Raw genomic sequence first — 27,419 nt, forward strand, 5'->3', positions numbered from 1 at the left:
TAGGGGAATGGGGGAGAGGAGAGGGAGAGATGGGGAGAGGAATGGGGGAATGGGGGAGAGGAGAGGGAGAGATGGGGAGGGGAATGGGGGAGAGGAGAGGGAGAGATGGGGAGAGGGATGGGGAGAGGAGAGGGAGAGGGAGAGATGGGGAGAGGGATGGGGGAATGGGGGAGAGGAGAGGGAGAGATGGGGAGAGGAATGGGGGAGAGGAGAGGGATAGGGGAATGGGGGAGAGGAGATGGGGAGAGGAATGGGGGAGAGGAGAGGGAGAGATGGGGAGAGGGATAGGGGAATGGGGGAGAGGAGAGGGAGAGTGGGAGATGGGAGAAGCAGGTTTAATGCTGGGCTTTCCTGTGGGAACCTGCCTACTCTCTTCAGGGACCCTGCCGGTCCCACCAGGCACCTGCCAAATGGGGTTTCAGAACCACGACTGGAGGGGAAGTTCTTAACCACTGTTCGGCTGCAGTTTGCCTGTCAGTGTTGGAGAGGTTGAGGGTTTTGGGGTGTACGGTGGTAGAAGTAAGAAAAGAAGAGAATGAGAATGAGGAATGGAGCAGATGAGAGACTGAATTTGTTTTAGGAGTTGAGGATCACCAGGAAGGAAGCTAATCAAGTCATCTCTCTGTCCCCTCCTTGTGATTAATGTCAGGGTCAGAGTAATGATTTATGAGACTACTGATGGAGACTGCATTAAGATCTCATAAGCAGCATCCATCGAATATAAGATAATGAGTGGGATTAAATGACAGCTGCCTTCATGAACTCTGGAATGACATTGCAATGAGCTGTGTGATATGCCAGTTAAACCCCCTCTTCAAAAAAACGTCATCTGGACGATGGAAAGAGGGTAAAAATGGATTTAATGTCTGGGCGTTCTTCCCCCTTCCCTGACCTTGGCTTTGACAGGGAAAAGCAATCAATACAATCGCAGTTGGATCCGTGTGTGCATGTGAGCGCGTGTGTGTACATTTGGTTGAAAACAGGAAGTGGGTCAGTCGTGGAAGTCATTTTTTGGTCTGAGTTTGTCTCCGGTGACATTACGAAGAATGACTCTCCCTGGAATGTAGGCCAGGGTTAATACACACTGTGGAGAGTTCAGTCGCTTTAGAGTTATGAATCATGTTAATCATCATGACACTCACAGTACATGAGTAAAATTAACAGTCGAACCCACCACAGACAGACAAAAACCCACCCCCCCCCCCCCTCTCTCTCTCTCTCTCTCTCTCTGTCTCTGTCTCTCTCTCTGTCTATTTTCTCTCTCTCTCTCGTCTCTCTCACTGTCTCTTTATCTCTTTCCTTCCCTCAGCAGGGCACTAAAACCTCCGTCTGTGTCTGTGCCCCCCCCACCCCACGTCCCCGGTTCTGTCACAGTAATTGGCACGGTAACCATAACGACTGCGGCTCCCCCGGGGGGCGTGGGCGGGACGGCCCAGAGAGACAGGTCTCCCTGTGTTTAGTGGCAGAGAGCGGTCGGATCAACGGACCCACCCGCCTGGCCCCAGATAACACCATCTTTGCATTGCAAATCACTGGCAGCCTGAGCGCTGACTGAGGAGGCGCTGAGCGTTTGGGATGTGAGCGATGCTATCAGCGGCTGGCTCTATTACGGTCCATATCGAGCCCCCTCTCGAGATGTTTCCTTCCTCGCGGTCGATACCTAACTGACAATAGACTGCACACACAAGCTGTAGAAGTTAGTATCCCACCAGCTGCCTGGCTTATTTTCTATTGACAGATGGTGCCTAGAAATATCCTTTATTATGTTCTATGGCTGGTTTGTTACAATTCAACTGATAAGGATTTAAACTATGAAATACAATGATGGGAATATTTCTTATCAATTGACTGCGTGTTAAGAATTGCTTTCCGTATTCTTCTGTTGAGACTGGAGGTGAAATAAGAGGAGAAGGTTGTTCTGAAAAATGGGGTTCTCAGAGTTGGTAAAGTTGTGAAATGGCATCCGGTCAGAATAACAGTTTTCTTTCTCTTGGAGGGAGACATGTCCTCTAGGGGTTTAATGTCTAGGGTTCATTTTACTTAAATAAATGTCTCAGTTCGGGTCCAAACTCTGCAGAAAATTACCCTGTCTCCTCATGTACAGCTCCATAAAAAATAAAATCCTTTACAAAAAAGTTGAAAAGGAGGGTTTTGAGTGAGAAACAGAAGCGTTCAATTGGCAGTGGTCTCTTAATTTTAACCCTTCTGTTCCTCACTCAAAACCTTCCTTTTTGACTTTTTTGGAAAGGAAAGAAAAAGGTGCAGTGGTCTCTTAATTTTTACTGTAGTTTGGTTCTTAAATGTTGAATAGGGAACATGGTTTATTTTGTTCAGGTGTACATTCAACCCTGACCTGGAATGATAACTACAACACCATCCATAGTAATAAGCCATAGCTTCTAAAAAACACACTCCCAGATAACGAATAAAGAGGAACGTGTGAAAGAGCCGACTGCAGTGATTGAAGTACTGCAGCAGGGTTGATAATGTCTGTTTTCACCGAGTAATAACACAGTACTATTAGGACCCTGACTGACCCGCAGATAGTAATAACACAGTACTATTAGGACCCTGACTGACCCCCAGATAGTAATAACACAGTACTATTAGGACCCTGACTGAGTCCCAGATAGTAATAACACAGTACTATTAGGACCCTGACTGAGTCCCAGATAGTAATAACTCAGTACTATTAGGACCCTGACTGAGTCCCAGATAGTAATAACACAGTACTATAAGGACCCTGACTGAGTCCCAGATAGTAATAACACAGTACTATTAGGACCCTGACTGACCCCCAGATAGTAATAACACAGTACTATTAGGACCCTGACTGACCCGCAGATAGTAATAACACAGTACTATTAGGACCCTGACTGACCCCCAGATAGTAATAACACAGTACTATTAGGACCCTGACTGACCCCCAGATAGTAATAACACAGTACTATTAGGACCCTGACTGACCCCCAGATAGTAATAACACAGTACTATTAGGACCCTGACTGACCCCCAGATAGTAATAACACAGTACAATAAGGACCCTGACTGAGTCCCAGATAGTAATAACACAGTACTATAAGGACCCTGACTGAGTCCCAGATAGTAATAACACAGTACTATAAGGACCCTGACTGAGCCCCTGATAGTAATGACACAGTACTATTAGGACCCTGACTGAGCCCCCGATAGTAATAACACAGTACTATAAGGACCCTGACTGAGTCCCAGATAGTAATAACACAGTACTATAAGGACCCTGACTGACCCGCAGATAGTAATAACACAGTACTATTAGGACCCTGACTGAGCCCCCGATAGTAATAACACAGTACTATTAGGACCCTGACTGAGCCCCTGATATTAATAACATAGTACTATTAGGACCCTGACTGAGTCCCAGATAGTAATAACACAGTACTATAAGGACCCTGACTGAGCCCCTGATAGTAATGACACAGTACTATTAGGACCCTGACTGAGCCCCCGATAGTAATAACACAGTACTATAAGGACCCTGACTGAGTCCCAGATAGTAATAACACAGTACTATAAGGACCCTGACTGACCCGCAGATAGTAATAACACAGTACTATTAGGACCCTGACTGAGCCCCCGATAGTAATAACACAGTACTATTAGGACCCTGACTGAGCCCCTGATAGTAATAACACAGTACTATTAGGACCCTGACTGAGTCCCAGATAGTAATAACACAGTACTATAAGGACCCTGACTGAGTCCCAGATAGTAATAACACAGTCCTATTAGGACCCTGACTGAGCCCCAGATAGTAATAACACAGTGCTATTAGGACCCTGACTGAGCCCCAGATAAAGACAAAGGCAGGTGTTTCAGCGAAACTCCAAATTACGTCTTTCGAAACCTCTGAACCTCCCTATGAAAAAGAAATGACATTCAGTTAATGATAAATTATGATTATTCTGTCCAATCACATAGCAGAAATTCCATCCCTAGACATATTCTGTCTATTCCCTGTGTTGGGAAGAGATATCATGCGCATCAGGCTTAATTAATTGTACTGATGTTTCTCTGTAGTGGAGGATGAAGTTTTCTATCATCCGTGTGAAGGGCCTCTGGAGTCTTATTAGCAGGGAATTCTAGCGCAGAAGCAATGCCAAGAGGTGTGTGTGTGTGTGTGTGTGTGTGTGTGTGTGTGTGTGTGTGTGTGTCTGTGTGTGTCTGTGTGTGTCTGTGTGTGTGTTAAGAAAAAAATCTGGTTTTCGGCTTCTGGCATTCTCCATCTAACATCACCCTACTGTCCTCCTCAGATGGTATATTCACTCTCCCTGACTCTGTCCTCCTCAGATGGTATTTACATTCTCCCTGTCTCTGTCCTCCTCCTCAGATGGTATATTCACTCTCCCTGACTCTGTCCTCCTCAGATGGTATATACATTCTCCCTGTCTCTGTCCTCCTCCTCAGATGGTATATTCACTATCCCTGACTCTGTCCTCCTCTGATGGTATTTACACTCTCCCTGTCTCTGTCCTCCTCCTCTGTTGGTATATACACTCTGCCTGTCTCTGTCCTCCTCCTCTGATGGTATATACACTCTCCCTGTCTCAGTAGTTGTTTTATTAACTGTCTCAGATTTGGGCCCTCAGGTCCTTAGGCAGCATTTACCCAAATGCTGAGCAGAGGCAAAATGCTTGAAGCATCCACAACAAGACAAAACCCAATTTTCTATGCTATTTTCCTATTGCGTGTCTTCCTCAGTTTTTCAGTGTGTCTGTGAGTTTCCCCTAACCTTTCGCCCTCCGCTCCTCTGGCTCTTAGCTGTAGCATTGGTGTGTGCGTGCGAGTGTGTGTGCAGCTAAAATCTTTCAAAACCACTGCAGCACTGAACTTTGAACATGCTCTTGTCTCTAGAGGAACCCAGCATGGAGAACCATGTGCTGCAGTGCTATAGCAGATTTGGGGGCAAACTGAGATGAGATTGTTCAGTAGCCTGTGTGTGAGTGAGGAATACGTTGATAACATGGCGAGTTTGTCTGGGTGTGAAAAGTAAGGCTTTCTGGTTCTGTTCTGTGCAGAAAATCCCATTCTGGAACAGGTCCTGGACAATGAAGGGTGTTAACCAGACGGTCATCTTTTATCTCCTGTTAAATGTAGAACAGGCTCAGTTGTCTCAATAGCATAGCCCAGGTGACGTGTCTCACGCGTGACTTAATCAGAGCCTACTGCACTGTACGTCACCCAACACCAAGGACCGCATGTTTGCGTGTGTCCTTGTTCCTCATGTTTCTGTGCCCTGCGCCTGCGGTCCTGTGACCACAAGTATGAAGACCACCGGGAGAAATTCACCACTGGAACTGTTTCGCAATGGCCCCCTAATATAGAAACCACAGGGACACCTCAAAGCTCCGCAAGAAAGAGAAAAGACACTGCTGTCCCTGGGCGCGGTCTGGGAACGAGAGCGGGCGGGATGATGGTTCTGTTTGGCGAAGTGGAAGGCTCTCTCCCGCTCCATGTGTGGCGGAATTCACAAGGCGAGCTTCTTCCCGACCTCTCATCCCCTTCTTGGAGCTCTGACGACAATCCCACTGAAACGCTAATCCGTCCACAGTGTGTTGAGGCACACCAGAAGCACGCAGGGTCAAACCACTGACCATCATCACCATCCTCTTCATAATCATTACAGACCCATCTTGTAAGACAACACCACTCCCTCTGCATTCCAGTGCTTGGGGTGTGGCCTGACTGTGTGTTTGGGCATGCAAAACGTTAGAATATCTGTAGAAGAGTGTGTGTTTGTGTGGTTAATAGAAAGTGTGTGTGTTTAGCCATTGGGTTAATGTTTAACTGGTTTGACCGTGTCAGTGTTTCTGTTTTCACGGTCATTGCTGACCACGTCGCTGCTAACATGTTTATTTTCAAACCTGTGCGGGGCTGATTCAAAGGCATTACTGTCTTTGCCTCTGGTTTCTTGGCGGTTGTGATGGCGGGGGGGTGGGGGGGGGGGGGGCTGGTAGGTGTGCTATAGCTGGGTGGCAGTGCCCTCTAACACTGCTACATTCCCTACCCTGCTCGCTAAACCAAAATTGCCCTGAATGAGAAACAGGAGAGAGCCAGGAGCAGACAGACAGGGAGAGACTCATAAAAGAGGCCAGACAGAGTCTTTGTTTGGAACCAGAAAGAGGACTGCATCTTCATGTCATCTGACACACACTGATGTGGCTAATGACCACCACTAACTAGAGACCCACTGTGTGATTAGTGGGCTTGTTTAGAGGTCAGAGCAGCAAAACGTTGGACCCTGTTTGCCTTTAGTCTTTGTTGACCGTTAGCGATCTTATTGTTGACAGATACAGTTTAAAGGTCTGGTCAACACAAGGTCAGAGATCAGGGGCCGATCTGGATAGTATGGCCTCTAACAGGGTTGGTTCCTGAGGCAATGTTTGTGGAAAAATCAGGTTTTGATTTGTTCACCATGGGCCTTTCTCAGTGGACTGTAGCATATGCACACGCACGCGCACACACACACTCTGAGGAACAGAGAACCCAGAATAGATAGGGCTTAGCTGTGAAGCTTGGCTGGTTTGATCTTCTGCTTCTGAAGGTTTTGCAGAATCTCTGGAGGACATTGCTCATCGTTCACCCACAATTTTGGCTCTGCCCCAAACCCCTCTATTAAAATCCCTGATTCTCTCCAGTTGAAAACAAGGAAAAAAAAGACATCCTCTCAGTCAGCAGGGGTTTAGTTAGGCTTCAACAGGCTCATCTTTTGAAGGTTGAAGATATTGATTTGTTTGTAGCTGATACTAAGCCTCAACCTATCCAATTCCTCCCTTTCCCGTACCAGGGAGGAGCTGTGGTGATGCTTTTTGGAGTAGAGGATCAAGGTGTAACATTCATTTAGATGTACTTTTTGGCCAGTCAGTGATTCTGGTGAGGAACTGTTTAGGATCATATGTTTTTAACCCGTCACATACTACTTCCTGTAAGTCCTATCCTGTAAGTCCTGTCAGGCCTTGCCCTCTAATCAGCAACCTTTGGACCAGAATAACTGAACCCTTTGGGATGACAGATTAAGGGAATAAATATCATGACATATCTGGACAGGTTCTTACACTGAGACGCAAACAGAAACAGGCTTTTTGTTAAATAAGACTGTTCGGTCAAGCATATGTTCCACGATGAGCGATTTTGTTATGGCTAATCATATTATCAACTTTCTATGATGTCATAGGGCTTGTTTACATTACGAGAGAGAGAGTAAAACGCTAAATCGGCTTATCTTAGTTTTCACCGTCAATCAGGTAAAAATGTACCGAAATGCTTGTTTGCTACACGTGCATCTCAGAAGGTGGCGTCTCCAGCTATCGGTATCTGTAAGTTTACACAACAGAATAATCTAGCGTCTTCTTCGATACAATATACACTCACCTAAAGGATTATTAGGAACACCATACTAATACTGTGTTTGACCCCCTTTTGCCTTCAAAACTGCCTTAATTCTACGTGGCATTGATTCAACAAGGTGCTGAAAGCATTCTTTAGAAATGTTGGCCCATATTGATAGGATAGCATCTTGCAGTTGATGGAGATTTGTGGGATGCACATCCAGGGCACGAAGCTCCCGTTCCACCACATCCCAAAGGTGCCCTATTGGGTTGAGATCTGGTGACTGTGGGGGCCATTTCAGTACCGTGAACTCACTGTCATGTGTGATGGCAATTTCTAAAGTCCAAATATTTCTATGAAAATGGTAGGTAAGACAGGAGAAATCAATTGCGCAATAAACGGTTTTAATAAAACTTGCAAGGAGAGAATACGCAGGTTACAAAGTAACAGTGAATAGTCTCTAACTCAATATAGTTCATTCAACTGTATATATCACATAGGAAAAAGGGGTGTGGTAAGATGCTGCCATCTGTCTCATGTCAATCAAACACATTCCCTTTGTTTCATTATAACCTAAACATCACACAAAGGGACAGCTCTCCTTCCTGCCCTAAATACCTTCTTCAACTCTAAGGGTTCCAACCGAACCCGAACAGACAATAGATGCCCTGGTGAGTTTATACAGATAAGGAGATAAAGAGTAACCCTTTCATCAGCTGATACCAGTCAATGATGCCCCCTATGCAAATACCAGATCCCCCACATTCCTCTACCCATCTAAACAGTGGGACTCAGTCCTTTAATCAGTGAGAATACATTGTATGAAGACATTTCCACAACACATGTTCAAGAAACCAATTTGAAATTATTTAAGCTTTGTGACATGGTGCATTATCCTGCTGGAAGTAGCCATCAGAGGATGGTCATAAAGGGATGGATATGGTCAGAAACAATGCCCAGGTAGGCTGTGGCATTTAAACGATGCCCAATTGGCACTAAGGGGCCTAAAGTATGCCAAGAAAACATCCCCCACACCATTACACCACCACCACCAGCCTGCACAGTGGTAACAAGGCATGATGGATCCATGTTCTCATTCTGTTTACGCCAAATTCTGACTCTACCATCTGAATGTCTCAACAGAAATTGAGACTGATCAGACCAGGCAACATTCTTCCAGTCCAGTTCAACTGTCCAATTTTGGTGAGCTCGTGGAAATTGTAGCCTCTTTTTCCTATTTGTAGTGGAGATGAGTGGTACCCGGTGGGGTCTTCTGCTGTTGTAGCCCATCCGCCTCAAGGTTGTGCGTGTTGTGGCTTCACAAATGCTTTGCTGCATACCTCGGTTGTAACGAGTGGTTATTTCAGTCAATGTTGCTCTTCTATCAGCTTGAATCAGTCGGCCCATTCTCCTCTGACCTCTAGCATCAACAAGGCATTTTCGCCCACAAGACTGCCACATACTGGATGTTTTTCCCTTTTCACACCATTCTTTGTAAACCCTAGAAATGGTTGTGCGTGAAAATCCCAGTAACTGAGCAGATTGTGAAATACTCCCTTCTGAAAATTTTCCCTTCTGAAAATTGCTTAAATCACCTTTCTTTCCCATTCTGACATTCAGTTTGGAGTTCAGGAGATTGTCTTGACCAGGACCACACCCCTAAATGCATTGAAACTGCCATGTGATTGGTTGATTAGATAATTGCATTAATGAGAAATAGAACAGGTGTTCCTAAGAATCCTTTAGGTGAGTGTATATAAACAACGTAGTCAGGCCACTCTGTTTGAGCAAAATTGTGTTAGTTAGCTTGTAGCACCAAAAATTGACATCCATCCATTCTGGATCTTTATTCACAGTAACTAAGGTTTGTTCTTTGAGGTTTGCGTGATAATTTAATTGTATATTGCACTCACGACAGTTCAGACGGTACTCATTATCCATATGAATCTCTTTGAAGACCAATCACAAGTTTGTAATCATACAACTGGTAATCTTATTCCCTATAATTCTGTTTGCAATAGACTTAGGAAAGATGAGAGACAAAGAAAAAGAGAGAGTATAAAAAATAAATGATGGTGTAAAAAAACATCAAAGATGACTTCCCGACCAGAACATCACATGATGATAAAGCTGACTGTGATGTTGTGATCCGCTGTCGGCCCAGAGTCCCATCAAGATCAGAACCCAGCAGTAGCTCTGATTACATCCATCCCATAATATATGGACTCATCCGGAATTAGACCGTTGGCTTCATAGCAGCAAAACCTCCCGTGGTTTTGCTCCTTTTCCCATTCCCTTTTAACATGCCAAAGCTTGTAGCTTGTCTCCACATGTTACCACCAAAAAAAATCAGACCGGTTATTTATCTTTAATCAGTTGTCTACTTACTGATACAACATACAGTTTGTGTTCCCTGCTTTACAAGCAGTGAAAATATATTTCTATTCTTAGTGACATCATTTTGAAGTGAAGTAAAATGTGCAGTGCTGTATTGATGGATGTTTAGGCTGGTCCTTTGGGGAGATTATGGGTCCTATGTCTTCCTACCTGCCCTCTACCCCTGGTGGGGGGGGGGGGGGGCTGTGGGTTTGGATCAGATTATGGGACTAGGTTTAGCAGATTTTGTCCGTGTTCCCCCCGTTTGAAGCCAGCTCGCGTGGGCCCCCTAGATTAGATTGAAAGGGTCAGTGCCCCCTCCACCCCCCGATCCCGCCACGCGTCCGGATTACGGTGATAGGATTTGCCTACTTTCTGATTGGTTTAATCCCTACTCTTAATGACGGTCTAATCAAACAGGGGGTGGGCGTGTATGCCTGGGTGAATTAGGTAGGAGGCTTTTCAGTCGGCCGCTGTATGGTGCGTGGTTGAAGCCACAGTACCGAAATACATCATGCTCAGGGGAAATCAAGTGCTGCTGACTTTCAGAGGAGCATGTAGGGGCATGTTCATAAGAGACCTCCAGCTCCATGAATCTGATATTTACATTCCTTAACATCATGGAGTCTCTCCAGGCCCTTGGCTGAGGCTGGGTCTGATTTGGCCTTAACAATATTTCACCATACTAGAGTCATTTCAGGCCTTCGTTGAAAAAAGGGAGACTTGTTCTCATCAGGAATGTCTATACAATTGATGCGATCTGATTCCCTGAGACTGCTTTATCTTTCGGCGTGAGATGTCCATCATGCAAGACGCGTGGTGTCATGTTTGGCTATGACCCATGGAACTTGATCTGTACAGGATTTTATTTCTTAGAAGTTTTAGAATTTTCATTATAATGCACAAATTCCCCTTATTCTACAAAGGAAGAAATGACTGGGATTATGATGAAACACAGTAAAACTAGGAAAACCCTCCAGAAATGTGTACAGTATGTGTGTGTGTTCTGTAGTGTGTTTATTTGTCGGGGTCAAAGTGTGGAGAGCTTAAACCAAGGTTAAATGTCTGATAATCTTAGGTGAATCCAGATGTTTGTGTTTTAGATGAGATCAGTAATTTAAATCTCAAATTTAAAGGATCACTGCAGTTACAGATGGGTAATGAAATTTGTAATCACAGGGTGGTTATTCTGAGAAAAAGAGACAGATAACCTAACCTGGAACCTCTCGGGCTCGATATTTCTGAGCACGTACTATGTTAGGGCTGCCTCATAGTCCATTAAGAAATTAAGGTCAGAAGCCAGAGATCGGAATCATTAATAATAAAACACACTGTCAGTGACTACAAACCATTACAGGAGCTAAGAGAAAAAAACACTAGAAAAGCGCTAAGAGAAGAAAACACTAGAAAAGCACTATCTCACCATCCAACTCCTGTCCCTGGCCTGAGGTAGTAGAGAGAGCTCCTCTTCCTCAACTGCATCTGTCAGTCTGGGGAATTTGTATAATTTCCTCATTTGATCTGTCTGTAGTCATAACTGATCTTAAGAGCATTAGACTAGATTCTATAATCTCAGAGGTACAGTGATATTTATCCAGGTTTCCTTTAGCCTAAGTCTTCTGCTTTGCTGGGATTTGTTCCACATTTCCGTTTTGTTTGGGACAGCCTCCTGGTGAGCACGTGCGGTAGGAACCTAGCGTCCTGTGGGACTGAGAGGGTGTGGAAGGGGAGGCGGATTATGGGGGGAAGGGTAGAGGCGGCTGACAGGGGTGACAGCATCTTGAGAAAAACTGCTACAACCCCTAGTGGTTTTATCTCCCAGGGGCACTATTTTAGATGGGAGTGTTATTAAAGCAACGCTCTCCCCTCTGTTCTATCCATGGCTGAACCTCAGCTGAACAAGCTCATTTCAAAATGGCAGAAATTCAAAATGGGAATAGTTGCTCAGCAAGGTAAACCCTGCATGTCTCCCTTCTTTCTCCAGGCGTTCGGGCAGGCCTACTCCAACCATAAGAAGGTGGCTGCAGACGGGGAGAGCCGGGAGGAGTCTCTGATCCAGGAGGCGGTGTGCAAGGAGGCCTACTACGAGCAGCGGGTCCTGGAGCTGCAGACGGAGATCCGCCAGGCCCGCAACATCCTCACCAACACCCAGTCGGAGAACGAACGCCTGGCCGCCATCGCCCAGGAGATGAGAGAGGTGAGGCCATGGAGAAGGGCAACAGAGAACCGAGTTGGTTGTCACATCCTAATCCTGGTGTGAATATGTTTAAATGTGGATTTACTATACATGCCTAGTTCTGAAATGCGTCCTGTGATCTGATCATATTGTTTTGGAATGGCGTCAACCAGATGCACTGATAGGACTTAGAGCCTAGCCACCAATGTTGGAATTTGTTGTTTAAAGACAGTTATACATTCATGCCTTCACTGGCCGTGCACTCACCCATATACTGGATAGTTAAAGTACACACACTCCTCTTCACATGGTTCTGCCTTAATAGGAAATCTATTTCCATTTGATAAAAACATCTACACAACCTCATCCAAAATGTTCATGACAAAGACTCCAGAATGGCTTTCCAAGAGGTGTTTTCCTGAATGGCTGACTTTTTAACCAATTTAAGACAAGGTTTGATTCTCGAACAAAATGCTAAGCTTTAGTGATTTGGAATAAAAAATGTAACATGGTATATCTTGCCTTCAGAATTTTTAGGACAGTATTCCAAATTATGTATGGCTGTCATACATGGTTCAGCCAAGTTTTAACTTTGGGATGTGAAGATGTAAACAATCAATACATTCTTGTTATGTATTTCTTAGTCATTTGCAATGTTTTAAATAATAAGTAGGCTGTGTAGTCTTATAGTTTTATTATAGTTGTTTCCCTTCTGAAATTTTAAGGCTTTAAAATGTGAATATCGTGCTAGGGATGTGTAGTCTTTCACAAGGATCCATGAAGGGGTGTGTTGATTTTCACTAGGCTCTGTGATGAGGTGTGGAGACTTTCACTATGCTTTAAAAAGGGATGTGCAGATTTTCACTAGGACCTATTCATATTTGCTAAACAACCCAAGTACCATTAAATACTGTGGCTGGGCTGACTAGACAACATATAGAGTATGTGACTGCAGTCCTGCCGATAGAACTCTGCTTAGCGTGTCTGGGCAATTCTACCACACACTGATGTTTTAGCCCCTGTGGTGAATTGGCACAGATCAGGCCGATTGAACGAGCGCAATCATCACCATGGTTCTGATGTGGTCCCTGGGGGATCCGAGCGGATCTGAAATTAAAGAGGAAGAGAGCAGAGGAGTGCCCAAAATTCTTAACGGTTTATCTCTGCTGTGACGTTAAGGGAGAGATGAATAGCTGCTGTTGTTAAATGTCTGTTTTCATTACGGACAAACTGGGCATTTCTGGCAGTATCGTAGGTTTGTTCTCAGGCCTTTTGTTGCTTTAAGAACGGGTGAAACGAGGTATTACTGCTGCAAAACCGGTGCCTGTGACCCCGGGTACCGACACGAGGTCCAGGGGCTGGCAGCACGTGCCCGTCGTCCAGCCCTGGCGTGCCTCCCGTCTCCCATCAGATCTGGCACCGTTTCCTGATCTGCGCCGCGCCACCCGCCCACCCGCCTGCCCTCTTGTGTGCCGAGGGCCCGATAAGAGCCGGCGGGTTGTCACTGTCGCTGGCCCTTGGCATTACTGCTGGACACGCAAACACAGCCCCGCCAACGCACGCACACACATCTCCTCATACCTCCCCAATCCTCAGTATAATAGCGGCCTTTATATTCAGCGTTGTACTTCAGACAGCGCCTGACCTTTTTAATCAAAATGTCATTTACATTCAGGCCTAATTGACCTCATTAGCGGTGAACGTTTGTAACGTGTGTAGTCTGTGTGTGTGTGTGTGTGTCAACGCTAAGCCAGGGTTGAAGAGACTGAAATAACAAGCGAGGCCCCCGTGGGTGGGGGGGGGGCGGGTCTCATTCATTTCAAAGAGACAAGAGAGGACAGATGATACAGTCCTGTTTGATCTGAAGGGCTGCCAGCTAGGAGGATGTGTGAAATCATCAGCAGGGATTTCTGAGGCACTGGCTGCCCTTGGAAGGACCGGACAGGGGCAGTGAGGAGCCCAACCGCACACGGAGAAACTGTGGTCGCTTCTAATCCCTCCTTTACCATCCGAAAAATGTCTAGCCGTCAAATGTCTTTTGTCGAGTTTCTTTTTTATTTCGTTAAATAAGTTTAGAGCATGATGCAAGCTCTCTCACTCATTTAACCCCTCTCCTCAAATCCATGGATATTAGGACTCAGCAGATTTGCTTAAGCTCTGCGACAGAGTTTTGCTGCTCAAGTGAAGCGATTGCTCCACATCTGGGCAGAGAGAGCGTCTGAAAGACTTGCTGTCTGAGTCTGACAGCCTGTCTGTTTTCTGCAGTGAGCTAAAGGGATCCAAACGCTTCGCTTTCGGCGGCATTAAAGACAGACACCAACAGTCTGTCGTTTTCTTATTTATTTTTTACAGAGATTAGCGGTGAAAAAAGTTCTTAAACGAAATGTCCCTCACAAGGACTTAAGGGCCCTGAATTCCAGTATTAAATAGGCCAGTTGGTACTTGGTTCTGAGACTGGAAAAAGTCTTAAGATCGACTTCATGGAAACACGTGAAAAACTCCTGTTTGCAGGGACACAAAAATCAGCCTTCCTTTTTGAACACATGATCCCACTTAACGGCTGCATACTTGCCCCACTTTCATAGCTCCTTTTCGGTGAATAGAAACCAGCTGATTTCATTGCTGGAAGCCAGTCTCAACTAGAGTGCTGTTAGTGGTGCTCTACCGATGCCCTCTCTGTCTGACCGCAGGGGCCAAATCCACCAAGTGTAGACTCTGTCACACACACGAACAGAGAGATGTTGTGTAGCGCCATGGCAAGCAGTCAGGACTAATTGCCTGGATGGCGACGGTTGGAGTGTAAATCTCACCATGTGTAGGAGATAATGACGGCCCTCCAACGGCAGTTTATGGCCGCCAGGATGGAAGGGAGCAGGCGGAAGGTGGGCACCCGGTGGGAGACAGGGCACTGGGGCTGGCATTGTCATGGCATCCAAGGACTCTGAAAGGACCTTTTGTCCGCTTGCTGGCAAATTAGGCTGCTAGGGAGAAAGGGGGGCAGGAGCGTCGACCGGGAGTGTGTGACAGGGAGGAGAATAGGAGAGAGAAATTGGTTAAGTTCTTGCCAAATGGGCCGAATTCACCCAAACCTCTGTCAGGTGATCTGTCATGAGACCCACAGACAGTTGGCCTTTCCAACTGGAACTGTTTAAGGCTCCTTGTGATTGTTCAGCTTCTTTCACCATAAGATTTCAAAATGGAACAGTAGGTTAGCGATCGTAGGCAGTCTGGACAACCCGTTGACACTTGATTTAAAGAAATGCAGAAGTCTGTGAGTGATGAATAACGCTATGGGACAGATTCCAAATGCAAGGTCATTTTCATGCTGTAATGACCCTTACTGCAACCGACTGCTCAGCAATCATCCATCAGTTAACCTACTTGTAGCGGAAGCCTGCTAATTCAAATATCACGCCCTATTCAGGCTTATAAACCACACAAAGTGACTGCAATGTTATGTCAGTCATTACGCATTAACTGTAATGATTGAAGTAACCAACAAAGTCATGCCCTCCCTGTCATTGCAGCATCTTTAGCATACAGTGTTGTTATACGTTATGGTTAGCAGTGCCTGCGAACCGCCCAGACATCCAGCCAGTTGGCACAGTGCCGACGGGTCTGAGAGCCTCGGGTGGTGATAAGCCACGGTTCTCTGCCACATTGAGAGCTGTGGAACAGGATTAGAACCACACAGTGGGTTGGTAGAACAGAAAAAGGCACTCGGTAACAACCGTGACTCCATTAGACTCAGTCGCTCAGTTCGACATTCAGGGAAAAACATAATTCCCGTAGCTCCACAACTTAACTGATTAGCTTACAGCCACGCAAAGAAGCATTTGTTATCATTACACTGTTTCATGTCTGTTCAGAAGAGGGAGAATCCCCTTTCACTGATATGTTGTTGGAAGATGGGTCGAGACCGTGTAGCCTGTACCCCTTGCTGTTCATGAGTCTGACCCGTGATGTTTACATGGCATTTGTTCCACCCCTGGCACAGGACATTGGTGAGCTCCGGTTTAGCCAGTCAGAGTAATGAGGTGCACATATCTACGTGAAATATGATTGGTTTTTTTCTGGTTAGACGTCTTAAGACGTTAAGCTGCCTCTTAAATTTCTCTATTCGTTTATAACTTTTAAATTAGCTGGATGATAGACCATCGATGGAAGGAGGAAAGGATACGAGAAAAAAGCAATTCTGGCAGAGGCAGGGAAGGCAGATCATAGTCATTTCGATACTAAATAAGCTTCTTATTATGCGGCTGTATGCAAACATCTACAGGCTTCATATGTTTTTTTTTGTTGCCATTTTTGACATATCACGTTGTCTATCTGACCCAGATTTAGGAGAGTTGAAAATCACTGCAAACTTTCCTCAAACAGTAGGTCTCTGACCTCAAGCCATTCAACCGTTTTTCCACACTGTTCTTCAAACCAGGAAGTCGCACCTGGGGCTTTCCATTTACTTCCAGGCTCAAACCTAGACTTTAGTGGTCAGCCTTGTGCTACAAAGAGCGCCTTTGACTGCTGCGACCAACTGAGTGGCCTGGTTCTTTTGAAACTTGTTAGTGATCACCCACATTAGACCCCAAAGATGCCCAAGGGCGTGAATAGGGATTCTAACATGACAGAAGAGGAGTACAGTGTCTCTTTGAAGGCGATGGTGAATGGGTGGAATAATGACAGCAGCGGTCTGCCATTCTACCATGAGCCACATATAGCCAAGCTTCCAGGAGGCCCTGGGTTAGGCCTGTCTTCTAGGGTATTGTCTCCCCGAGAGGACTGTACGTGTCCTCGTGTGCTGTGAAGGGGAGGGAGGAGTGAGAGAGGGGGATGGACGGAGGGAGAAGGAGACACATGGAGAACGAGAGATTGAGATCCGAGTGAAGTACAGAAATGGGGAAAGATGGAAAAAGGCCAAAGGATGGGAGATGAGACCTAACAAAGGGGGGACAAAACCAAATGATTTGATGACCTTGGGGAGTTGGGTCAGCTTAAGGGGGGGTGGCGGGGTGGGGACTTCACAGAGCAGGTGTGAAAGCAGGTTTACTAACCTCTCCGGGTGTTCCCTGGCTAATCTCCCTCCCTCTGCGTTCCGCACCTCGCCCCTCCCCCATTCCACCCGCTTCCATTTGTCTTCAGATTGATATTTCTATTTTAGGCCGCTAAGAGCGAGACTCTTGTAAAGACCTTGAAAATATCTACCGTCAAGACCTAATGATGTTTGTCTTTTAGTCTCATTTAAAGGGTCCAGCTTTGAAAATGTGTCACTCTAATTTAAGCTCCCCGTAGCATCAAAGTGGTTGTTCATGTTGGTTCGATGGGCTGCCAGTAAAGCCTGCACTACAGCTGTCCGGCATGGGTCTACACACTCCAGTACACACACACACACACACACACACACACATGCATACATACATATTGCCCTCCCCCTCACTCATACTAGTGCACATACTGTACTGCACTCACGTGCCATCGCATTTTAACACACATATTGCTCCTGGGTGACACATTAAGTGCATGGAATGCACAGTATCACCCGACCAGACTGCCACACGAAGCCTGCTCCAGAAAGGGTGAACTGGAGCTAAAAACCCAGCCACCCATGGAAAAAAAACGATATCCTGAATTTTAAAGCTATGAACGTGACCTGGAGTGTCCTCGCAATTTGCTCCCAGCAATGAGCTGGATGAAATAACACCTATTTTTTTACCCAGTTTCCAATTACACAGCGAGACTTCAGACTGCCTGTATTCCTCTGGAGCTGGGTGGTTTTTTTTATGTGTCGTTACAGTAGACACAAATGTGTCGGGATGGTATACAGGATTCCACTCCTCTTCTCCTCACTTCTCCTGAGGGGTAATCCAGTTCCGTTGGACTGAATCACATTTAACATTGGCTGATGTGATGGCCTTTGCTCTGGTGAAGCCTGGCCAGCTCAGGGACATTCTCCTCATTATTATTATGTTCTCCACGCTTCTCTACAAGGCTAACTGCCCTGTCCTCTGCATGAGCTAGATTTAGTACTTATCTTCGACCTGGATAGAGAAGTGAAGCGTGACTGCTCGATAAAACACGCAGCATGTAAAGGCGAAGGGACGCGTGTTTATGTAATGGAGATAGCTGAAGCGAGATACAGGGCGAGTGTGAGAGCAGGGCAGGGGCCCGAATGGAGGTCAGTGAGCAAAAGATGGAGGGAGGAGGAAAAAAGAAAACCGCGAATGAGCCAGGAAGAGATAAAATAAAAGCTAGACTGCCCTGTCTTATCAGTAATCCTGCCTAGTGCCATCTGGGAATCCTGTCTACTTTCCGGGGAAGGGAAATGGGAAAAGGTAATCAATGTGGAATGTTATAGAAACACCAGATATATCCCGTAGTATTATAACCGACCTAATCTTTAGCGGCGTTAAGCTGTAACCTCTGACATAGTGATTCGCCGAGTCACTGAGCCATTTTCCTCAGCGGTGATTGTGAAAAGCTCCGACACTTTAGTTGCTAACTCTAAGCTTTGCTGCTTGAGACGTAAGCTGGTTAAGAATCAGTGTGCTGTCAAAGGCAGTTTTAGCGGTAAAAAGGGAGCTGGTGAAAATGGAAGTGAAGTGTTGAGTACAGATCCAGTAGGACTGAATCAGCTCAAGGGGGAGCTTTGACCTCTAGAATCTCCTCAGCGTGTGCTTTCACGTGGTGCTGCAGCATTCACCGCTCGCTACCACAGAAAGACAATAAGGACAAGGGTGCTCAAATGTCCTGCGTACCTACTACACAGGAACGAGCACTTAAGGCTTAATAACGGACAATAACGTTGATGGTCTTGAACATTAGCCAAACACTTTCAGTGTGTTTGTGGCAGCTGGTGTCTCTGTAATGGATGCAGATAGGGGGTCTCCGTAAACCGCACATCGCTTTATTGTAATGAGGGACCTCCCACTGGCAAGGTTCTTATAATGGCGGCGCGTCAGCCGTCAGTAAAACCAGACCAACAAGGGAGGGCTTGTTTACATTACGAGAAATGGAATAAACCACTAGATAGACTTATGTGGGTTTGCATAATCATTCCCGTGGCGTTTGAATTTGAACCAGCATGTTTGCAATGTAGCATGCATGATTGTGGCTGTCAATCGCAGGAAAATCGAGAAATATGCGTGCGCACTGCACCGAAACTCAAATCAGTTCCAATACAATCAATACACAACAAAATGATCTAGTGTCTGGAGTCTTCATCAATAGTTGTTGGAAATTATAACGTAAAGGAAGTAAGCTCTTAGTAAATGTTTTTCACCTTTTACGGCCGGCCCGGGACGTAACCCTGGTTCACCTTTTCTGTCAGGAAGAACAGCAGGCAGCCCATCCCCCAGTCTCTGAGGACCCCGGCGTGGTTTGACAGTGGGGTTGGGTCTCTAAGGGACAGCAGGGTTGGAAGGTCAGAACCCTCGTTTGCATCCTAATCAGTTTGAGGAACCTTTTAATCAGTTAGTATGTCGGGCTGTATTCATTAAAGGGAGACCAACACTGACCCAGCAGCTGAGCCAACTGACCCTGGGGGCCGGAACAGACCACCTAACTTAAGCTTAATTTATACTTCCACTCTAAAGTGGTTGCATGGTCACCATTTGCGCACAGTTTTCATACATTTTCTTTGTGTTGGGGTCTTTGTGCTTCGACGGTGGATTTCTGTGTTTGGGTTTAAGTTTGTACTCCGTAATTAGTGAGAGGTTTACGCACCTCCCTTTGTCCCAGGTTTTATTTCACCACCTCTTCCCCTTTTTTCTTCAAAGCGAAAAACTAGACTAATGAGAGCACACATTTAGAAAGAGAGCACACGTTTAGAAAGAGAGCACACGTTTAGAATAAGAGCACACGTTTAGAATGAGAGCACACGTTTAGAATGAGAGCACACGTTTAGAATGAGAGCACACGTTTAGAATGAGAGCACACGTTTAGAATGAGAGCACACGTTTAGAATGAGAGCACACGTTTAGAATGAGAGCACACGTTTAGAATGAGAGCACACGTTTAGAATGAGAGCACACGTTTAGAATGAGAGCACACGTTTAGAATGAGAGCACACGTTTAGAATGAGAGCACACGTTTAGAATGAGAGCACACGTTTAGAATGAGAGCACACGTTTAGAAAGAGAGCACACGTTTAAAAAGAGAGCACACGTTTAGAATGAGAGCACACGTTTAGAATGAGAGCACACGTTTAGAAAGAGAGCACACGTTTAGAATGAGAGCACACGTTTAGAATGAGAGCACACGTTTAGAATGAGAGCACACGTTTAGAATGAGAGCACACGTTTAGAATGAGAGCACACGTTTAGAAAGAGAGCACACGTTTGACTGCACAAGAGACTTGGTTCAATGATTCATGCAAACAATGTGTACTGGGGCCTTTAGAGTGGACCATCTGACCGTATGTTTGATCCCGAACATCCTCAGTCACTGTAGACTTGCCATTGGGATTGCCTAATTTCTTCTCTGCGTGCTGAGAACTGTGGTCTGCTAAGGTCAGGACCTAATGAGATTTGTCAGTCGTGTTAGTGCTACATTCTGTCTATAGGGGAACTGAATGACGTTTCTGGGTATTGTTCATATGGTTTAACTAAAGGTTTCATATGGGGCGTAGACCCTGATTTGAGTACAGCAGTCATGTCATTTACATCTCAGATTAGCAGGATAAAGCCCCTTCTGCAACATTCTTCCTTATTGCCAGTGTATTTCAGTCAGCCTCTCTTTCAGTTACTCTTCAGCCTCAACCTAGCTGATTAAATTTGGCTTTCAGATGTGTGTGTTTTCCATACTTTTCTGAAATACTGTGAAGAACAAAAAAACAGGAACTAGTTCGACATTGAAGTGCACCATCAAATCTAGGTTGTAGATAATAGTTTGAATGACAAGTATGCAGCTTGGCCCTACACGTCCCTGCCTTCACAGAAGTGGGAAGTTCTTCAGAGGTTATAACAGTGTAGCATCATGATTGGTCTGATTTGAATGGGAAATCATGCATTATTCATTGAGGCACCAACACAAGCATTTTCACACAGGCAGGAACATAGATTCCCACCCACTCTAAAGAAGCCTCATGAATATTAATGAGCTTTCATCCAACCATCAGCAATGATTGGGCGTTGCTATTTGTGATTAATAATTGCACAGAGTTAAGCAGGAGCATGTTCTTTTTACCAGGGATTTTGCATTGCGGTTTAAGGAATGCTTACGGTGCTGTTTGGAAACTTTCCTTTCCAGATGTTATGGTGTCTGTAAGCTGAGCTAATAATAATATCCTACTAAATTTTATTCACAAAGACAAATTTGTTTGTGTTAAACTGATGAGGCAAATTACTGAGATGTTTTCCAATTTTCACCCGCACACAGGTTGACGCTCTCACACACGCACGTACACACACGCCAACACCTGTTTATAATGACTCTGGAAGATGTGACTGGAGTGACAAGTGTTCAGGGACACCTCAGGACACCTGAAAGGATTAGAGACCATGTATCCCAAACACACACACACACACACAAAGAGCACGATGAATGGCTGAACTCGCTCTCAAAGTGAATGCAGTCATGCACATCAACACCTCAACCATTAGCCCTTCAACACCAAAGAATACAGAGAACTTGCACTTGCTCATTTTTCATGCTACAACCTCAAAAACCTTTCAGTAAATATCTCCTTACTGCAGAGATTGTATGTTGTCTAAACTTCAGACTCCAATTTCCTGTATTTGTAAGCATAGGGTTTAGGTGTTCGGGTGGTTTAGGGGTTTGAGGAGTGACAGGGGAGTTGAGAGGTACCAGAGCTTGGATGAAGGGGCACGTGGGATAGACAGGGGCATGGACTGGCTGGCTGAGGGCACATTCTGGCCGCTCCGCGGGGCTCATCCGATCCTCTCGGCTTTGAGCCCGTCAGTCTGTTACTCCCGGACAGGGGGGTGGGGTGGGGGGTGTTCCCCAGCTCCTTCCTCGCTACGAAGTCATCAACGGAGTCGAGGCCACGCTCCCTACCTTCAGCTTAGTCACTGTTAGCGTACGACACTGGGCCTCTCTGGCGTGTCGATGTGTGTCATACGTGAAGTTAAACGCACACCAGCCGGCGCCTACATCAGTCAAGACGTCCGTTAGGTGTGCTTCCTTGGCGTGGCGACAGGATCATAGCTGACACGCCTCCATATGGCGTTCAGGTGTGTGAGGGAGGAAATAGGCCTTCGTGAATTAGATTTGGGATCAGTTTCCATGTTCGCCTGTCCTCTGGGCTTCAGTCGCCATCTGGGAGATAAGTGTCCTGGTCACGACACAACGCCAATAGAGCTGGCAGACATGGGCACCCTGTGGCCCAGTAGAGACACCTGCCGCTTGACAAACACAGATTGTAGCACGCACACATATATCCAGGCAGATTTACTGTATTTAAAAAAACACACACACACAAACACGCAAAATATATCCAGGCTGATTTACTGTATTTAAAAAAACACAAACACGCAAAATATATCCAGGCTGATTTATTGTATTTAAAAAAACACAAACACACACACATATATCCAGGCTGATTTACTGTATTTAAAAAAACACAAACACACACACACATATTTGGGTAACTAACAATATATATTTTTTCTTTATCCCTTTCCCTCCACCCTGCCCCCATACAGAGCCACCAGGTGATGGAGCTCCAGCGAACTGGCCTGCGCGATGACATTAAGGAGTACAAGTTCCGGGAGACGCGGCTGCTGCAGGACTACTCCGAGCTGGAGGAGGAGAACATCTCCCTGCAGAAACAGGTCTCCGTGCTGAAACAGAGCCAGGTGAGATTCAACAGACTGCCCCTGGAGGATGCGGAAGAGGGGCGGTTGGGCTTCTCCAAAATGGTGGGCTGTAGCACTACAGCAGGGTGTGTGCTGGCAGAACGTGAAGGAGAACTGGAGAGGATCCTCCTGCAGACACGGTTCTCCTCACACTAACAGAGAGTCAGGGCGGGATGGGAAGGAGAATGAGAAAATATGATCCCATGTTTTACATGGACTCCCAAGGGCAGTACCTCACATAATTATAGACTCCTCTTTGCAATTATCTGCATTTAGCTGAATGGGGCTCATTAGGCCTGGTTAACTCAATAACTGCAGGCTCTCTGAACCTATGCTTTGCTGTCTACCACACACTCCTGTCGGTGTGTAACCTCCCCCCACTCCCATGTCTGTTTGCATCTTCCATCCTCTTCTGCCACAGCCCAAACAATCTCAGGAATATACTGATTTAATTCAGATTACAGAAACCACGCTGAGATTTAATAAGAGATAAGCCTTTGTGTGGAGGCCTGTGTGAGGCGGGAAAAAAGAGGGAGCGCGTCTGACTGGGAGACAGTTTAATAGGTATGTTGCTCGATAGCCCCATAGACCACTGAGACTTGAAAGAGAGAGAAGCAGTGTTGCAAAACAAATATTCATCGTATTTGAGATTTTGTTTCACACTGATGGCTAGAATACATCTGGACATCAAGTAGAAGATAATCTATAAATAGGGGATTTCCTTTTGGTATTGTTTCATGAGGTGACTGATAACACTCTCAATCTGCCCTATATCCAGGGATTATTTTTGTTACATTTAGAGGCATGAATTTAAAATAAAAAGCTGTAGGCTATAATTTTAATTGGACAATGCTGAATTACAGTACCAAGTCCTATTTAGATTAACAGACAAGAGAAGGGACAATTTATTATTTATAAAGGTTTTCATTTCATCGTGGCAATGTTGTTTAAACCAATATGGCATCTTATTTACATTTCTCTCATACAGTCTTGGCAAATAGTATTGGCACACTGGCACTTTCCAAATAATGCTTATTTCTTCTAGAAAACTGTAGAAGAAATAATACATGTATGTGTTTATTTGGTTTTCTATATAACAAAACTAAAATATCTTTATAATTTATTAAATCTTATCTTTTTCCAAAAAGATATGCTAATATGGCCCATGCAATATTATTGGAACCTTCTATAAGTAGTAATAATTTGATTACAAGAAGGTGATTCTCCTTTACTCTGGAATTGAATACATCTGTGTTCACATTTGCCTGCAATATAAAAATGCACAAATTAAACCAGTTTGAATAGAGAAAAGGACTCATTCTCCTATATTGTGTCACTTTGCAATACGCACAAGCTGGGTCTCCACCAAAGGCCAGTAATCTTCCAGCAAAACAATGACCCCAAACACACTTCAAAAAAGCACCTAGGAATGGTTCAAGATGAATTGCCGGGCTGTTCTGAAGTGGCCAGCATTGAGTCCAGATTCAAATCATACTGAATAAATTAGGAGAGATCTGAAAACAGCACTTAAGAGGCACCATTCAAATCTGGGAGACCTGGAGCAGATTAAGAAGAAGGTTGGGCCAAACTGCCAGTACATAGATGAAGAAAGCTCATCCATGGCTACAGGAAGTGATTAATTCCAGTTATTTCTGGCTAAAAGCTGTGCTGCCAATTATTGACTCTAAGCTGTAAAAATTTTTCTATGCCATTTCTGTAAAAAAAAAAAAGAAAGTTCTGTAATTTTACCAGTGAAATAAGGAATTGTAGACTTGGAATTGTAAGTTTAACATATTTTTAGAGACGATTTGAGTTATTTGGGGGAACATACAAGGGTGCCACGACTGTATAGACCAATGGCCTTTTGATTTCATTGGCCCATACCTCTCTGTCCCTCCCCTATAGGTGGAGTTTGAGGGACTTAAACACGAGATTCGTCGTCTGGAGGAGGACACCCAGTTCCTAAATAGCCAATTGGACGATGCCATCCGCCTAAAGGAGATTGCAGAGAGACAACTAGGGGAAGCGCTGGAGACCATCAAGACTGAGCGAGAGCAGAAGGCAGCCATGAGGAAAGAGCTCTCCCACTACATGACCATAGGAGACTCTATGTACCACAGGTACATACACGTTTAAAGGCACCGATTTCACCTCTAACATTAATTCACTGATCCCTATATACAGTAGGATACAGTAGTATTATCACTTTGGATGTGTTACTTTAGATCCCTATATAGTATTGTAAATATAGTATATGAAGCAGAATATTGTCCAGTACCTTGAGGGTAAGAACTGCTTTTAAAAACATTGAATTGAATATTTAGCTTTCTGTCACACTTCAAGGTTTTTATCTGACTGTCAGTAGAATCTTACTGAAATTGGTGTTTTCAGATTGTCACATTCTGATTCCTCTTCCTCGCCAGCCCCCTCAGCATCTCTCTGGATGGACTCAAGTTCAGCGATGACACTGCTACGGAACCCAACAATGACGAGGCTCTCCTTGGTTACGAGAACGGCTTCAGCAAGCTGGCCAACACAATTGCCGAGGACAACCGTGCGTCCACTCCCAAGAAAGGCGATCAGTTCCGTCCCATCCCCAGCCTGGTAGATGACCTGCTGAGTGAACTCAACATCTCTGAGATCCAGAAGCTCAAACAGCAGCTGCTGCAGGTACATAGCAATGCTCGCAGACAGCTCATTAGAGTGTGTTTGTGTTCACTGTTTGTCTGTGGACACACTACATGATAACATCAGCGGTATATTTGATTTAGTACTTATTTGATCTGATCTTGTATGCATTTGAATAACAGTATACAACCATACAGACAATGTGTTTAAGTACCTCCCGATATTTTGAAAGGCCTACCCAACAAACACTACCATGTACTGTAAATGAGTTGTAGCTATCCTATCAATATTCACTTCTGAGATATAATTACAGTGTACATCAATCATTACCCCGACATGCCCTGGAAAATCTTCCTTCAACAGGGTGTAGCTGTTGCAAAAGGCTCAATCAATCACATATTGACTTTCAAGTGTGACTGGTCCAGATGAAATGAGTGTAATGAGAGGTCAAGCACTTGGGTACTGTAGAATGCTCTATAGCCTCGTCCACTCAACCTGGACAACATCCATTGGAATCCACAAATAAAAAATAGCCATCTGAACAATGTCCTTGACTACTCTGTAAGCCAAGCCTTCATTTTTGGAACGTGAAGTCTGCCGGACAGGGTCAGCCAAGCATGTCCACCGGCTCCTCAATCTTGTTAGGGGGAACTAATCCTGGTACACAACACCAGGATGCAACGCACACACACACACACACACACAAAGCAGCGTTAGGTCGTTGGGGTGTGAGGCACCATCTGTCAGAACATTGGAACGCCTCAGCTGTCTCCATGGTTACTACTGGTCGGATACCTGTTTGTGAAAATGCTAAAGATCTTAAGGCCTCCCCTTAGTTCCTCTAAGAACATAGATGTTTTAACTTTGTCACTGATTGGTCTGGCTGTTAGCATAGCATTGCCTTTGAATTGGTACCATGACACATTCCCCGTTTCCAGGCAGGCTAAACACAGTGTTCCGCATCAAGCCATAGGGTTCTCCTCTGTTCTGCCAGTCCATTCCACAGATTTCTTGTAGGAATCGCAACAGGGAAACCCAAACCCTCCTACAGTACTTAATAATTCAGTGGCTTCAGTGCCCTTCTCTCTCTCTCTCTCTCTCTCTCTCTCTCATTCTCTCTCTCTCTCTCATTCTCTGCTCACCCCATCGATCCCAGAATAATCAATCCCACACATCCGTTGCAGCGAAACACCCTGCTCCTCGATTGCACCACGATCTATACCTACTGTGCAATCAGATCCAAAATGGCTGCCATGGGAATACGATCCCCATACATATATTCCAGTCGCTCTTGCACACACTAGGCCCGGTCATCATGCCTTCCACATTTGGGTCACGTCAGTCCTCTTTAAAGGATAGACGATGAGTCCCAGCTGTAAGAACCGGGTATCTTTAAAATGTCAAACATCTACTCCGAGGATGTAATTTGATTTAGGACACTCCTCGGGCATTAACAACATGTCTTCCAAAGTCCTCAACAGGAATTAGGGAGGGGTACTCTAGGTGTCAGGCATCATCTTCACATAATTACATTTTCATAAACTGTAGTTAAAATTTGCTTAGCGCTAAAAGTGCCTTTGAAATACCCATCTTGGCTAGTATTTCAAAATAAATATTAATTAATCTATTTTTCCTGTCACAAAGGCACATTCGTCACAACTGAATAATAGATGAAGGTGAACTGAATGTGATACTCATGTATTATTGAGAAACACACTGCCAGTCCCGGATATAGCTCTGTAAGTGGACCCGCCCTGTGCCCTATGCCAACCCTGAACTGAACCCAGTCCAGACTTCTCCAAGGTCACTTTGGCTCTGGGTTAGCAGTGTTCTCCTCTTTCTGATGCTGGGTTGGTTGGGCACACAGACAAACCTTCTTTGGTTACATACCATCGATCCTTCAATAAGTCCCTCAACCCTGCTCTGATGTTGTCAGTCGTATTTTCAAAGCAGCCACGCTCAACATATTCAACCAGGTTGTCTGAGAAGGATAGCGATCGAGAAAGGAAATAAAAAATGAGAAGATTGTGCCTGTATAATTATGTTGGTCTGTTAATAAT

The 27,419-nt window shown here is 45.1% G+C and overlaps 1 protein-coding gene across 2 annotated transcripts in view; it reads left to right on the forward strand.

Moving 5' to 3' along the window:
- LOC105024963 (protein bicaudal D homolog 2) overlaps positions 1-27,419 on the forward strand; it is a 53,818-nt gene that overhangs the window by 12,509 nt on the left and 13,890 nt on the right. For both annotated transcript variants that reach the window (XM_010895299.4, XM_010895300.3), the window contains exons 2-5: positions 11,729-11,941; positions 22,579-22,731; positions 24,637-24,851; positions 25,155-25,401. In XM_010895299.4, the coding sequence (XP_010893601.1) occupies positions 11,729-11,941; positions 22,579-22,731; positions 24,637-24,851; positions 25,155-25,401 (828 nt within the window). The remainder of the gene's footprint in view (positions 1-11,728; positions 11,942-22,578; positions 22,732-24,636; positions 24,852-25,154; positions 25,402-27,419) is intronic.

The sequence above is a fragment of the Esox lucius genome, chromosome 12 (assembly GCF_011004845.1).
Source record: "Esox lucius isolate fEsoLuc1 chromosome 12, fEsoLuc1.pri, whole genome shotgun sequence".
NCBI classification, from domain to species: Eukaryota; Metazoa; Chordata; class Actinopteri; order Esociformes; family Esocidae; genus Esox; species Esox lucius.